The sequence below is a fragment of the Lycium barbarum genome, chromosome 3 (genome assembly GCF_019175385.1).
Source record: "Lycium barbarum isolate Lr01 chromosome 3, ASM1917538v2, whole genome shotgun sequence".
NCBI lineage: Eukaryota > Viridiplantae > Streptophyta > Magnoliopsida > Solanales > Solanaceae > Lycium > Lycium barbarum.
In genome coordinates, this window is record NC_083339.1 from 15,584,465 (window position 1) to 15,599,531 (window position 15,067).

Consider the following 15,067-nt stretch of genomic DNA (forward strand, 5'->3'; position numbering starts at 1 on the left):
TAAAAATAATTTTAGGACAAATCTTTATAAGCACATATGAGGCCACTAAAAAAGCAAAATATTTGAGGCTTAAGGATAAAAGATATTGTAATATCTAATAAACGTTTCAGTTGTAAAAGAAATTTGGCTTCAAAGTTGCCCAAATTTTAGCAGAATGTATAAAGACAAATAATATATTTTCTTCGTCCAAAGGCTATTTAACTAATTTCAAAGCTAAATTGAGTTAGATTAATTTAATATTTTAAAATTAAAATTTGTATATTAAAAAAATATACAGAAAATACTATAAATTGCAATTTTCCTATCAATATAGTGAAAAGATTCTTAACATAATTGTTAAAATTTATGTAATTTGACCCTCAAGGTGAAACGTGACAATTATTTTGAGATACAACAATAATAATAACATACCAAGTGAAATCCCACAAGTGGATTTATTTTGAGATAAAGGAGTAAAAATAATTTAATGAGGAGCAAAAAATAAATTCATAAAAAGTTACTATAACATTAACCAATTACAAAGACCCAAGTGAAATGTCATAATTTTTTTTTAATTTTTTTTTTGTAAAAGTAAGAATATGCAATAAGGAAAAAGACACAAAAATCACATTAAAAGCTTCATTGGATCAAAGTTCAATGTGAGGACTATAAAACTTTTTGATTCTCACTTATATATAGTAGTAAAGTAATGTAAAATGTGTCAATTTTCGTAAGAGGCCTAAAGTGTGGAGTTTTAGCAATCGTCATCCAGTATTATTTCCTGGCTTTTAGCATCTTGATAAAAATAATTTTTTGATTTTATTAATGTGTAAAGTTAAATTATTTTAATGTGATAAAAAAATAACTTGTTGACTTTATTATTATTAATAAACAAGGTTCGGTGACCACATGATGAAATACATCTATTTCGTACACAGTTATGTGAAGAACGTTAGGTGCTAAAACTACTACAAGTATTTTTAAAGGCAAACAAGGTCGAGTCATTTCATTATTTGGAGTTTGTTCTTGGAGGCTATGAATAGAAGAGAGCTCTTCCACCATTGATAGAATAAAAAAGAAGATGAAGTTGTAGAGGAAGAGAAGAAAAGAAGTTGAAGAAGAAAGCTACGCTATTTGGGATGGAAGGGTATTTACGTCACAAAAGTATCATTAAATGAAGGCAAGGGCAGAAGTTAAATATTTTTAAACAAAGGATAAAAATTTAAGACCACTCCTGTTAAAGGACACTCAGCGCAAAAACTTGGACGAAAACTGGATAAATACGGACCCATTGTAAGTTGCTACTTTGAGAAATTTTCACAAACCGCTATTGTTTGTATGCTTCTTTCAATCCGTAGCTACAAATTTTGCTAATTACGGCTCGTAGCTACTAATTCTTTGTCATAGAGTGTATTGCGTTTTTATTCAATTCACTATATTCATTTGTAGCTTCTTTTACATTGTTCAATTCGGCTATATTAAAAAAATAAAGGGATATTCCATTGTATTTAATTCACTATATTCATTCGTAGCTACATTTACAATGCATTCAATTCACTGTATTCAAACAACAAAAATTCAAAAATACAGGGATTTGCCAAAAAAAAAAATCCTTCGAAATACATGAATACATACGAAGATACAAAAAATGCACTGTATTTACACTCAAAAAATGAAGAATACACTCAAACCGGCCAGTTATGAGAAATGCAAGAAATAAAATACACTCATATCTGAGAAATTTTGACCGGATCGCCATGGATTCCGGCCAGATAGCAGCAAAGATGATGAAAGGATCTGCCACAGGCAGCGACGTCAGCTCCGTCGTTAGACGACGGCATAGTGGCGGTGGAATGGAAAGCTTCTACGAAAGAAAATCAGATGGAGTTCTGAATAGAGATCGGGGACATACAAAACCTGAAGAAAGTGAGAGGAATTGATTTAGGGAGAAATTGATTTGTCACCTCACAGTTGAAACCCTAGGATGCTGCGAAGTATATAATAGCTAGGATAGGTAATTAAATACATAGTATAGTTACAGTAGGTAATTAATTTAAAGTATAGCTACAGTAAGTAAGTACCTCGTAGATGTTACCTATGTCATGTAAAATTTCCTTCTTTTCCCACCAGTAATCAAATACTAGCTACTTAGGTGAGCATAAATCACCAAAAATCGAATTACCAAACCAAACCGAAATTTACCTTACCCAAATTAGATTTACCGGATAGAACTTAGTATCGACTTTTAATTATCGAAATCGAACTTTGAAAATATTAAACCGAATACCGAACGCCCACGCTAATGAATTGTTTACCATATATCTGGGTAACATTAACGAGTGATTTGGATGTCTTGGTTGACCTACGACGCTAAATTCATAATGTTAGGGCTTGAGAGTGGAAATCTAACATCTATATGTGATTTCTCTAAAAACTAACATGTCAAATGGTGGACAATTTATGAACATATCTTGTCAAAAGTATCTTTTCCGTAATTACCAAATAACCATATCGAACTCGGAAAATTCAATATTTGATATCTACTTTTAATTACCGATTATCAAAATACCGAAATTAAACTTTTAAAATACCAAACTGAACACCAAACGCCACCCACCATCTCAGAAGATAGTGACATTTTGTCAATCTTTGAAAACAAAAGTTATTTTATCAAAAAATATACATAACTAAACCTCAAAAGTCACAACAAACTCATGAATAGATTAAAAAACATAAACTACAAAAATTGTACTTCGAAATGTAAGTTCCCGTTAACTTTTTTTTTCTATTTTTCATAAGATCCGATTAATTTTAACAACTGAAGTTTGGTAAATATATGATGAAAATAAAAAATGCTCACTTTTATCAAACTCAAAGAATCAAAACTGCTTAAATGATACTTAAGGGACTATTTTGAACATACAACACAAAGATAAGAGACCATTTTTGTCGTTTTATCTCCCTATACTATGTAGGTGTCTCCTGTATACCTTCAACTGAATTGCTCGTCTCTCTATCATTGTTGTTCATGCCATATCTGGATCCACTCTAATCTCTCTTTCCTTTTTCATCTCTCTCTCTCTCTCTATATATATATATATTCAGATACCATCTGCAGGTAGGGGTTCCTATGGCTCTTTGGGTCTAGTTTCTGGTGAGTTCAACATCTTTAATTTCTTTTCTTTTTAAGTTCTTGATTTAGGGATTTTCTGTACCTATTTCTTCTGACAATTTACATTCTTGGCCATGTTTGCTTAAATCTCAGTAGCAATTATTTATTTTCCTTTTTCTTTTTGCCTTGGAGCTTTTGAATCAGATATCTTTTCCAAATATTGTACTAGTATATTTTTATTTTTAAATAATTATTATTCATTTAGGACAAAAAATCATTATGCCAAGGGTCTATCGGAAACAACCTCGTAGGGGTAAGGTCTGCATACACTCTACCCTCCCCAGACCCCACAACTTGTTTGGATGGTTGTTACCTATTGTACTGTATTGTGTTGTTAGTTTAAATACAATGTTTGTTTTGATTGTTACTTAATTTTTTTTTTTGTATCGTATCGTTAAATTCATCGTTAGGTAACGACGAAAAGTCCCATTTTATGTAACGACCCATTTGGTGTGTGATCACATTGTTACCTTTATCTTTTTTCTCATTTTGTCTTTGCTTATTATCTAATGTAATTATATATTATCTTTTACTGGACCTTTTTATGATAGCTCTACACCGTACCCTACTTTTTTTTGTAGGTTTATCCTTCAAATTGCTGATCTGACATTATGTTACGAGGGGAAACAATACGATTTATCCAAACATTGTATTCATCAAACAATACAGTACAATACGATACAATACTATTCATTATGAAGCAATATGTGACAACCATCCAAACAACCCCGCTACTTTAAAGAATTTCTCTTTTTCGGAGAGATAGATAGATAGATAGATAGAGAGAGAGAGAGAGAGAGAGAGAGAGAGAGAGAGAGGGGTGGGGTGATGCTTCCATTAAAGCTAGTACGCTCGTTGGTTTCAGGAGATGCCATTGCCAATCCCACCCGCCTTGTTAGCCTACCCTTTCATCAGAGTGATCACACTGACCATGAGAGAAAGTTTGATGAAAACATAGCCCTAAGCAGCATGTCTAGCACAGAAAAGATCGCTTTGATGCTCTTTGTTCCTACCAGGGAATTGGTGAAAGATTCATATAGACTGGCCACATTAGCTAGAGATATTGGAATGGATCTTTTCCCAAACCCATCTCTTTCGCACATCATCTTCTCATGGCCAAACACACACACAAACTCCAATTCTTCATCTCCATCTGTGTCTTTGTCTTGGTCATCGGCTTCCCTCTTATCAAACGATGCTGCTCCGCTTCCCTTTCCATCTCTCGCCACTGCGTCTCTGTCCAACTTGCGCCTCTTCGCTAATCTCTCAAAGGGCTTTTTCAAGTTGGTTTTCTTGAAATCTAATCACAACCCATTTCACGATATCAGTAGTTATTCGAGCAACAATAATTGGGATGTCACAACCCTTTCGTTGGTTTCGAAGAACACTGGGGTTAGAATTGATTCTATGGATCGGTTTTCCAAGTCTTTGCTTGGAGTAGGTTGGACACTATTTAAGACTAAGACGAGCAGTGATTCTAGGGATAAGCATTCAGTTGTATATCTGTATAAGAAGCTAGATTTAAATAGAGTTCATTTTAGATGGCCATATGAAAACGAAACTGGGATTTGTTCAAGTCCGAGTCCAAGTCCGAGTCCGAGTCCGGGTGAATCTTGTAGGGTTAGAGAATTGAGGCTGCCCCAATTGGACTTCAAAAATGCACCTTTGAGGATTTTGCAGTACATTCTTCTGATGACTGATGACGTCTTCTATCTTACATAGTTTTTCTCAGGTGAGTTTTTCAATCTGAAAGTTAATTACAGTAATTACTTTTTCCCTGGTAGGCTTTCCTTTCCCGTTAAACCTAGGTTCAATTTTGGTTGTTCTCTCTTGCATTTTATACGCATCTCTTTCGAACATTTAATAGGATCACGAATTATGATTTGCTAGTTTAGAACACTTTATTTGCTTCCCCTTCCCCTGATCAATCTCACTACTATTGTGCTAGTAATATCGTATTCCTCAATTTTTCTACTGCTGTTGTTCCTTTTTACTTTGGTTATCTTTACTATTTTGTTGTTAATACTTCTCTCTTCTTCATTTTTTTTTCAACATAGTTTTTTCTCTTGTATATTTCAAACCTGTTTTGAAACGCTTTTCTCGAGCTGAGGATCTTATTGAAAACAACCTCTCTTCCTTACCCAAGGTAGGGTTAAGGTCTACATACACCCTATCCTCCCTAGACCCCATTTATGGGATCACACTGGGTATGTTGTAATAATTATTCATTTAAGACCTTTTATTTGTCTATTGCAAGTTTAACTAGAAATTGTGAATGCAGTCTAGAGAATTAGATTCTTTTACGATTTGTTCATGGCTCTTAGCTTTCAAATCAGATTATTCTTTTAAGAGATATGCTGTTCTTTTTTTATCATATTTTGGGAGTATGATTTTATTTTGATTTGTAGTGAGTTTTACTTGAAAATGTTTATGTGGGTTTTCCATGAAGGATTTATTGAGATTTGTAATGTCTAACTTCTTACTAGGATGGGAGCTGCTAGAGTTGGTGAAAAGAAAAAGTGAAGCGTGTCTCTTGCACATTTTGATGATCGAAGAAGAATCCGTACTTAGAACAATAGAGCTTGTGTCTATTTATAATGCATTTCTGTTTCTAGAAAGAAGACCTGTGATTAGATGTTTTCTATGATTATATTTGAAGATAGGTTGACTCATCCTGGTTAAGAAGACAAAAAACATACCTTTGTTAACTAACGATTATGAGTGTTATCATGTCAACAGTAAATATTTGATCATCTTTGTCTGTGTGTTGAGTGCGAGCGCGGGAGATAATCACGAGGAGAATCAACATCATTTTCTAATGGCATAATACATAGATAGACACCTTAACTTGGTTCAACTGGCAACTAAACACCACAACTTTGAAAATGCACATCTAGACACCTTAACTTGGTTTAAGTTGGCCCCGTAAACAACCAAACTTTGAGAATGCACAACTGGAGAATGCAAACCCAGAAAAGCATGTTTATGGGGCCAAGTTAAGGTGTCTAGAGTTGGGGTTTAGTTGCCAGTTTAGGCCAAGTTAAGGTGTCTATCTCTAAAGAGAACTTTAAATGCAATCCAGCAAATTGCAGATATTGCTGAAGAGTTTTCAATGTTCAAATGCTTTTTCATGTGGGAAGTGAAAATGTTGTAGAATGGCTAGAAGAATAAATCTGGGACACCAAGGCAGCTTGAAAGGTGGCCTGTTTCTCATGGTTAGCAGCCCACCAATCTTGTTCAACGCATAAAGATTCGATTAAAGTTATTTTGTACGTAGTTCATTTCCATCTAACCAATCGCAAGTTCCCTCCATCTGATCTCTTCATTAGTTTCTGAAATCTTACGTTCAGGTTATTCTGATCTATACATAATGAAGTTTGTAATTTTTTGCGTGAATTTCCATGTAGAAATGTGAATATTTGGTTGATGCTTGTTTTGTATTCCCTTTTGTAATGGAAAGGTTTTTTTTCCTGAATAGGAAGGACTTAGAATTTTTTCTTTCTTTTAATTTGTTAAGGTAAGCTTAATCTTAATTAATGATTGGTTTAATTTTTAGATTATGCTTGATTTTATCCTTTTTTTTTGTCTTTACAACAACAACATGCCCAGTGTAATCTCACAGGTGGGGTCTAGGGTGGGTAGAGTGTATGCAGACCTTAGCCCTACCTCATAGAGAGAGAGAGAGAGAGAGAGAGAGAGGGGGGGGGGGGGGGGGGGGGTGGCTGTTTCCGATATACTTGATGGCTAATTGTGTTGTATCTGATCTGAATTTCAGAAGTTGATCTTTTTCCCCCATTTTTTTTTTTCATTGAATTGGCATGTAGAAAATTGAGTGTTATGTTCTGAAACTGGCAGGCTGATTCCCGCCTTTGTTTTCCCTGTAATGAGAAAGGGGGTTCTCCAAATAACAGGGACTTTAACATTATGCTCTCCTTTTTAGCTGGTTCAATCCAGATCCGCCTAGTTATAATGTTAGTTGGTTTAATTTCAATAGTTTTCTTGGTTTTATTTATTTTTGTTTTGTGGAGTTCTTCCAAAGAGATACTATGGAGTCCTTCCCCCTTCCCCCGGGATCTCTTTCATTTGATTTTGTAGGTTAAATTTCTTTTTGTTAAAACTAGTTTTGTGCGTTTCAGGTTGTTACTGTATTACCGGATTGATGATATAGAAATCTGATCCAGATGGATAATTTACCAGCTGAATTACTTTTGGATATTTTGGGAAGGATTACAAGCACTGCTGATAGAAACTCTGTATCCCTAACTTGCAAGCACTTCCACAAATTGGATAATGTGCTAAGAATATCTATGCGCGTAGGCTGTGGTTTACATCCTGTCTGCGATGCATTAACTGCTCTATGCAACAGATTCTCTAACTTGGAGAAACTGGAAATTATTTACTCTGGTTGGATGTCTAAGTTAGGGAAACAATTGGACGATAACAGCCTTCTCATCCTTTCAAGTCGCTGCCCTCTTCTGAAGGACCTCACATTAAGTTATTGTACTTTCATAACAGATGCTGGTCTCAGTTACTTGGCTTCTTGTTCGAAAATTACATCCTTGAAGTTGAACTTTGCTCCGAGAATTACCGGTTGTGGCATCTTGTCCCTTGTTGCGGGCTGCAAAGCCCTCAGTGTTCTTCACCTGATTAGATGTCTGAATGTTGGTAGTATGGAGTGGCTAGAATATCTCGGAAAACATGAAATGCTTGAAGATCTCTGCATCAAGAATTGTAGGGTGATTGGAGAAGGTGATTTGATTAAGCTTGGACCTACTTGGAGAAAATTGAAGAGACTGCAATTTGAGGTTGATGCCAACTACAGATACATGAAGCTTTATGACCGTTTGTCAGTTGACCGGTGGCAAAAGCAATGGGTCCCATGTGAGAACATGCTTGAACTTAGCTTAGTGAACTGTGTTATCAGCCCCGGGAGAGGGCTTGCATGCGTAATAGGGAAGTGCAAGAATTTGGAAAAGATTCACTTAGACATGTGTGTTGGGGTAAGGGACTGTGACATAGTGTGTTTGGCCCAAAAATCAAGCAACCTTCGATCAATCTCTCTCCGGGTCCCATCAGACTTCTCCCTTCCTCTGTTACAGAACAATCCGTTGCGGTTAACAGATGAAAGTCTAAAGGCGGTGGCTCAGAATTGCTCCCTGCTTGATACGGTTAGGTTGTCTTTCTCTGACGGGGAATTCCCCTCGTTTTCTTCCTTTACATTAAATGGAATACTTATGTTAATACAAATGTGTCCAATAAGAGAACTTGCTCTTGACCATGTGTATTCTTTTAATGATGTTGGAATGCAAGCTCTTTGTTCAGCACAATATCTCCAAATCTTGGAACTTGTAAGGTGCCAAGAAATCACGGATGAGGGCTTGCAGCTTGCTGGTCAAATTCCTCAATTGTGTATATTACGTTTGAGGAAGTGTTTGGGAGTGACTGATGATGGGTTAAAGCCTCTTGTTGGGTCTTACAAGTTAGAGTTGTTGGTTGTGGAGGATTGTCCACAGATATCAGAAAGGGGTGTTCAAGGAGCTGCAAAGTCGGTCACCTTCAAGCAAGATTTGTCATGGATGTACTAAGCTTTTCCATTTATAGATATTTTACCAGATGTTGTAAAGGTTAGGTTGTGCTGTCAATTCGACCTGTTGTACAGTCGCTCATTTCTTTTTGTTTCATAACAATTCTGTAATCTGTATCACAAAGTTCCCTTTTTTCCGCATGTTGCATAATAAATGTTAATCCGAGTGTCTCTTCCATTCTCTATGAAGCCTCTTGTCACTACTTTCTACCATTATTTGTTTATCTTTGTGGATCAAAGGTGCCCTACTTGAATTCTCTCTACAACATGTTTGAAATGAAATTGATACATGAATGACGGAAGTTGCTGTGAGATTATTATCAGATTGTTTCCAAACTAGTTGAGCACTGCTGATACAATTCATTACGAGCCAGGAGACCCAAGATTTAGGCCAATCATAGATATCATATAGTCATCTGTCTGTTGTGCTGAAAAATTGAACATTTTCCTTCTGGAATTCTCATCATGTGACTTATCAGAATCTGAGAATTCAACATCATGCCTAGAGTTATTTATTAGTATCATCCTTTTCCTCTTCATTGGGGGGGGGGGGGGGGGGGGGTCTCCCGGGTCCTTAATACCAGTCTCTATTTCCTCTGATTGAAGGGAATCTAATGCATTACCAAGGTTAATGGTGATAGAACCCCCTTTCGGATTGTCCCCAGCTTATCCTCCTACAGGAGCCTCTCTTACAAACCACTTTTTCAATTTTAGGTCCATCTTGTTACACTGTATCTCTGTCAATAATCTGCAGGTTATTAGGAGAGATAGTAGAAGAATTCTTTCCACTAGGGCCTCTTTCTCTTTTACAGTCTCATTTTCTGCTATGTCATTAATGATTGGAGGGACAGAGTAGTTATATTTGGTAACTCTATAGACTTGTTTGATAATTTTACTAGCTTGAAGAGTTTTATGCTTCTGATTTACCATCCTTTTGAGGGATATCAGTAGTCGTAAAAGTGTAATTCTTAGTCTTCTCCCTTTTGAGAAGTTGAGTTGAAGTGGAAGCATTTTTTCATGTTGTCTCTTTTCTTGTGCATCTCATTAGGTTCTACAATTCTCTATTTCCCTTCCCTTTGTTTTTCTCAATATGAGTGCAATCATGGATGGAGTGCCCTTGATGTTCACATTGTAGACAACACCGAGGCATACCCTCATATTACACAACTTGATCATAACCTCCCATTCGATTACCCTCTTCATCTAATAAACCAACCCACACTGAGGTTGGTAATGGTCTTCTTAAACCTACTTCCATCTATACTTAGGCTAAAAATCCGAAGTCCATTTGCGAATTCTCGTCGGCAAACCTCCAATGGTCATCATTCTCTTAAAATAGATGTCGGTAAAATATTCTTTATAGTCTGAAATCTATAAATGCATGAGGGTAGTCCAAAAGTCCTATTTTAACCTTTCCCATAAGAGGGAATTGAGCTTTAAAATCTGACCTGATTTTCTTCAATTTTGGTCTAGTTCCAATCTGGATAGAAAAGTCAAGTTCATTCGTCGAAAGTGAGATCTCTTTTGCTCCGGTCTTTTTTTCTCTTTTGAGTAGTCTGTTTTAACTTGTCCCATAGTAGGGAATTGAGCTTAAAATCTGACCTGATTTTCTTCAATTTTGGTCTATCAGACGAGAATCTTCCCACAAGGAGTGAGCCTACATTTGTCCATCATAGATCCATAAGAGTCAGTAGCTTTAATAAAGACCGACCGTGGTTTCTCCATTAAAGACGGTATTTTTTGAGAAAACCTTCAGTGAGCTAGCAATCGATTTCGGAGCAGTAGCAACTGATGAAGCATAAGAATAGCAGAGGTAGGATCATTGGTTATGTCTGGTGGTACGCTGTAGGGCAGTCGGCGATGCCATTAGTAAGCGTTAGTTAACGGTTCGAAAAGGAAACTACTGTGTAGGTGCTCTTGTATCAAAAGAGAGAATCTTTTGTTAATGGCTAATGAATTGCTTCTAATTATTTTCATATCACACAATGATAGCAAGATGTGTGTCTTTTTAAATTTAAACCCATTAGTTTTGAGTAATAGTTTAGTTTACTGCATAGTTCCTTTTATATAATTTTCTACTTTTCAGAGGTATTTGTATCTCACTATTAATGAAGCTCATGCAATGAGAATATGTTTAGTTTCTTCCTAAAATTCCTTTTGCTCTTAGCTTAATTCTAGTACATTTTCTTTGTTTTTCTCTAAATCACGATAGTGGCATTCGTTTTGGACACATTTGTATATAACTGGGGCACTGTATTCATGATATCACATATGAATACATATTTGTCGGGTGGATTTACTGATTGCACAGTTTATTAAAGGTGATTCCGTGATTGTGAATGGATATTTAATTATTTATAGATATCAAAGTGTATTATAATGTTGTACTTGACGATGGAACAAGAAAGACAAGTAATCATTGAGGAATTTGCTAGACTTGATAATGTTTTAATCAAAGCATATCGTTAAGGCTCAAATTATGCTTGCATTCTTTTCTTTTATTATATCTTGTAGAATTTGTTCTTCAATGCATATAAATGGTCTGAAGCATTAATATGTTGTATGCAAATATCTTCCCAGCGTTGATTTCTGAGTATTTTGATGTCGTGCAAATAAGATAAACAGCGACTTCAAGTACCAAAATAGGCATCTCAGGTATTGGTAATGGTTATGCAGAGGGATAGTTTGAAAAATAGTCACTTTAACTTACATTTTATTGCACCAAAATAATTAAATTATTATTTTCACCAAAATAATTAAATTATTATTTGTAATCATTCAATTTAGCCTAAGTATCATAGAAAGACATAAACTACATTGTATTATAAAAAATGGCTAAAATTTTGGCTAAGTATCAAAGAAAGTCAATATTTTCCGCCAAAAGTAAATTTTGCGTAAATATCATATAAAATGTCACTTTGTTTCCTCTTAATGATTTTTTGTGATACTTAGATAAAATTGAGTAACTTGTGGTTACAAAATAAAGTTTGACGACTTTCATGATACTTAGGAAAAGTTCATGGCCTCGATCCTGGAAGAGTAGTCCTTTTTCAGGAGCCGATTGTATATATCGAGAATGCAGACAATTGCATCCCAATGACTATCACAGGGAGAATCCATAAACCAACTTACAACACTCACATAAAAAGAATTGTTAGGTCTAGTCATTGAGAGATAATTCAATTTACCAACCAGCCGCCTATATCTTTCGGGATCACTGAGTGGCTCCCTATGTCCTGGCAGGAGTTTAGCATGCGGATCCATAGGAGTGTCAATGAGTCTACATCCTATCGTTCCTGTCTCCTCAAGAATGTCTAAGGTATACTTGCGTTGCGAAATAATAATACATGACCTGGATTGGGCAACCTCAATACCTAGAATACTTCACTCCGCCGAGATCTTTAGTCTGGAAATGCTGAAAGAGATGTTGCTTTAAATTGGTGATACCATCTTGATCATTGCCAGTTATAACGATATCTTCAACATAACACACACAAAAAAAAAAAAAACACACACACAGGTCTGGAGCAGAATTTAAACACAGAGTGATCCTCTTCCCTGCGAGTCATGCCAAACTCCTGAATTACTATGCTGAATTTACCAAACCAAGGTTCGAGGAGAATGTTTCAAACCATAAAGTTACCGATTCCATCGACACACCAGATTAGACTCCCCCTGAGTAACAAAACCAGCTGGTTGCTCCATATAAACTTCCTCCTCAAGATAAACATGGAGAAAAGCATTCTTAATGTCCAACTGATAAAGAGGCCAATAGCGGACATTAGCCATGGATAGAAAAAGACGAACATATACTATTTTAGCCATGCGAGAGAAAGTATCATTGTAATAAAGCCCAAATATCTGCGTATACCCCTTTGCAGCAAGGCGAGCCTTAAGCCGATCAACTTGGCCGTCCGGACCAACTTTGATTGCATAAACCCAACAACAACTAACAATAGATTTACCTGAAGGAAGAGGAACAAACTCCCAAGTACCACTAGCATGTAAAGCGAGATGTCTTGCCAATCATAGCTTGTCGCCATCCTAGATGAGAAAGTGCTTCAGCTGTAGACTTAGGAACGGAGATAGAGGACAATGATGATACAAAAGCACAATGGGATGAAGATAGACGATGATAACTTAAAAGGGTATAATGGGGGTTAGTAATATGAGTGGACCGTATACCTTTTCGAAGTGCAATCGGTTGATTAGGAAGAGACAAGTCCGCAGTAGGGGCAGGGTCCGGTGCAGGACATGAATCATCTGGGCCTGATGCTGGACGTGGATGACGATGATAAGTCAGGAGTGGTGGCACTGTGGGTGGAGATGTATAAGTAACAGTAGATTCCTCAAAAATCGACATGGGTAAGACTAGTGGCACTGTGGATGGAGATGTAGAAGTAACAGTAGATTCTTTAAAAGTCGGTTTGGTAAGAACTCAGATATGTCAGAAGGATCAGAAGAAAATGTAAAGTAAGGTCGAGACTAAAAAATGTAACATCAGCTGACATAACGTATCGACGAAGATCAGGTGAGTAGTAATAATATCCCTTTTAAACACGAGAATAACCAAGAAAGACACAGTTGAGAGCACAAGGGGCTAATTTATCTTTCCCAGGGGTTAAGTTATGAACTAAGCATGTGCTCCCAAACACGAGGGGGAATAAAGTATAGAGGCGACTGAGAAAACACTACTGAATAAGGAATTTGATTCTGAACGGATGATGGGGGCATCCGATTAGATAAATAACAAGATGTGAGAACGGCATCGCCCCAAAAATGCAGCGGAACATGAGACTGAATGAGAAGAGTGCGAGCAGTGTCAATGAGGTGCCTATTCTTCCTCTCTGCTATCCTGTTCTGCTGAGGAGTGCATGGACAAGATGTCTAATGAAGAATTCCTCGGTGAGTCATAAATTGCTGAAACTGGGAGGACAAATATTCTAAGGCATTATCACTACGAAATGTATGAAAAGAGACACCAAATTGATTTTGTATTTCAGCACAAAAACTCTTGAATATGGAAAATAACTCAGAACAATCTTTCATTAATAAAATCTAAGTACATTTACCTAAAAACATTAAAAGAAACAAATCCTTGAATGTGATTTCGATCGCCACTAAATCAGTAACAGATCACCACCAAATCAATACCAAAACTGCTAAATTAAATCACAAGTACAACTCAACCTCTTTGAACCAAAACAACATCAAAACTAAATCAGATCACTACCAAATCAGTGCAAAACTGCTGAATTATATCACAAGTAATTAACAATATAAAAAAAAAGAATAGAAAAGAGAAATTGCACATACTCGCATAAAAATCTGGGGAAGATGTTTGTAAATAATATGATAATGCATGCGAGTATGTAGATATGCAGATAACCGTTCGACGATAAATGACGGTTGATTTGTTCGCTAAGTAGCTCTATATCCCATTTCAGGGTGTCGGCCTTTCTCTGCATTTCATACCCAAGTGAAGAAAGATTTTTTTTTTTTTCCTAATAATTAAATTTCAAAGTTCCTTAGTAGCCAGAAATTCCTTTTCTCGCAGTGGATCTTCTACTTCCTTCTTTGCCGTCATCGCCTTTCAAATGATAATTAACAATATATAGAATAATAATAATCTGTTAAGATTATGATAGTGGCTCCTAGCAACTTACTCTCACCACACTTTTGGCTTGTTGAAAAACCATTTAGAGCACTAGAAATTGCAAAAGAGAATGTAGACAATGTGATGATAAATTTGAGGAGGTCACACAAATTTTGATTTGATTTGACCATTCTTGGCTAATAATTTTTCAAACCTAGTTCTAACTCTATCAAGATCGGCACGTGTCGAAGATATAAACCCTCCTTCTCCTTTACTCAACATCCATGTCTGGATTTTGAACTGGCTGGTCTTAAATGACAACATCCATGTCTGGCTGTGCAACATGAATGGAAGAAAAAACCAGAAAAATACTTATCTGTTTGAAAAACAATCTGACAAGTGCCATGCTAGGGTTCTGGGGGTCGAAATTTTCAGGGATTTGGTCACCGGAGTATTCTCTACCCTGTGGTGGTTTCGGATTTGGCACAAAATCCACGGAGAGAAAGTGACGCAAAACAATCACTGGAATTGAGGCACGGGGCTGTGATGGTTTTTTTTTTTGAATGTTTATCACCAATGCTTTGATACCATATGAGTAATTATGGGAGAAAAATATTATTGAATTGTATATCTGCAACATTACATCGATTCCTCTTTATAGGCAGTATATCCCAATCCTTTTCCATGCAGGATAATATATGCAAATCCTATTCCTATGCATATTTTAACATTTCTC

The 15,067-nt window shown here is 36.1% G+C and overlaps 2 protein-coding genes across 2 annotated transcripts; both read left to right on the forward strand.

Moving 5' to 3' along the window:
* Window positions 1-2,994: 2,994 nt before the first annotated feature.
* LOC132630516 (uncharacterized) lies at window positions 2,995-4,873 on the forward strand. Its single transcript, XM_060346093.1, has 2 exons — window positions 2,995-3,133; window positions 3,733-4,873. Exon 2 carries the CDS (start codon window positions 3,980-3,982, stop codon window positions 4,871-4,873), a length of 894 nt encoding a protein of 297 aa, XP_060202076.1. The 5' UTR covers window positions 2,995-3,133; window positions 3,733-3,979.
* A 2,459-nt stretch (window positions 4,874-7,332) lies between these two features.
* Window positions 7,333-8,920, forward strand: LOC132630514 (F-box/LRR-repeat protein 14-like). The gene has a single exon (XM_060346083.1). The coding sequence runs from the start codon at window positions 7,333-7,335 to the stop codon at window positions 8,734-8,736; it is 1,404 nt and encodes a 467-aa protein (XP_060202066.1). The 3' UTR covers window positions 8,737-8,920.
* The last annotated feature ends 6,147 nt before the right edge of the window (window positions 8,921-15,067 follow it).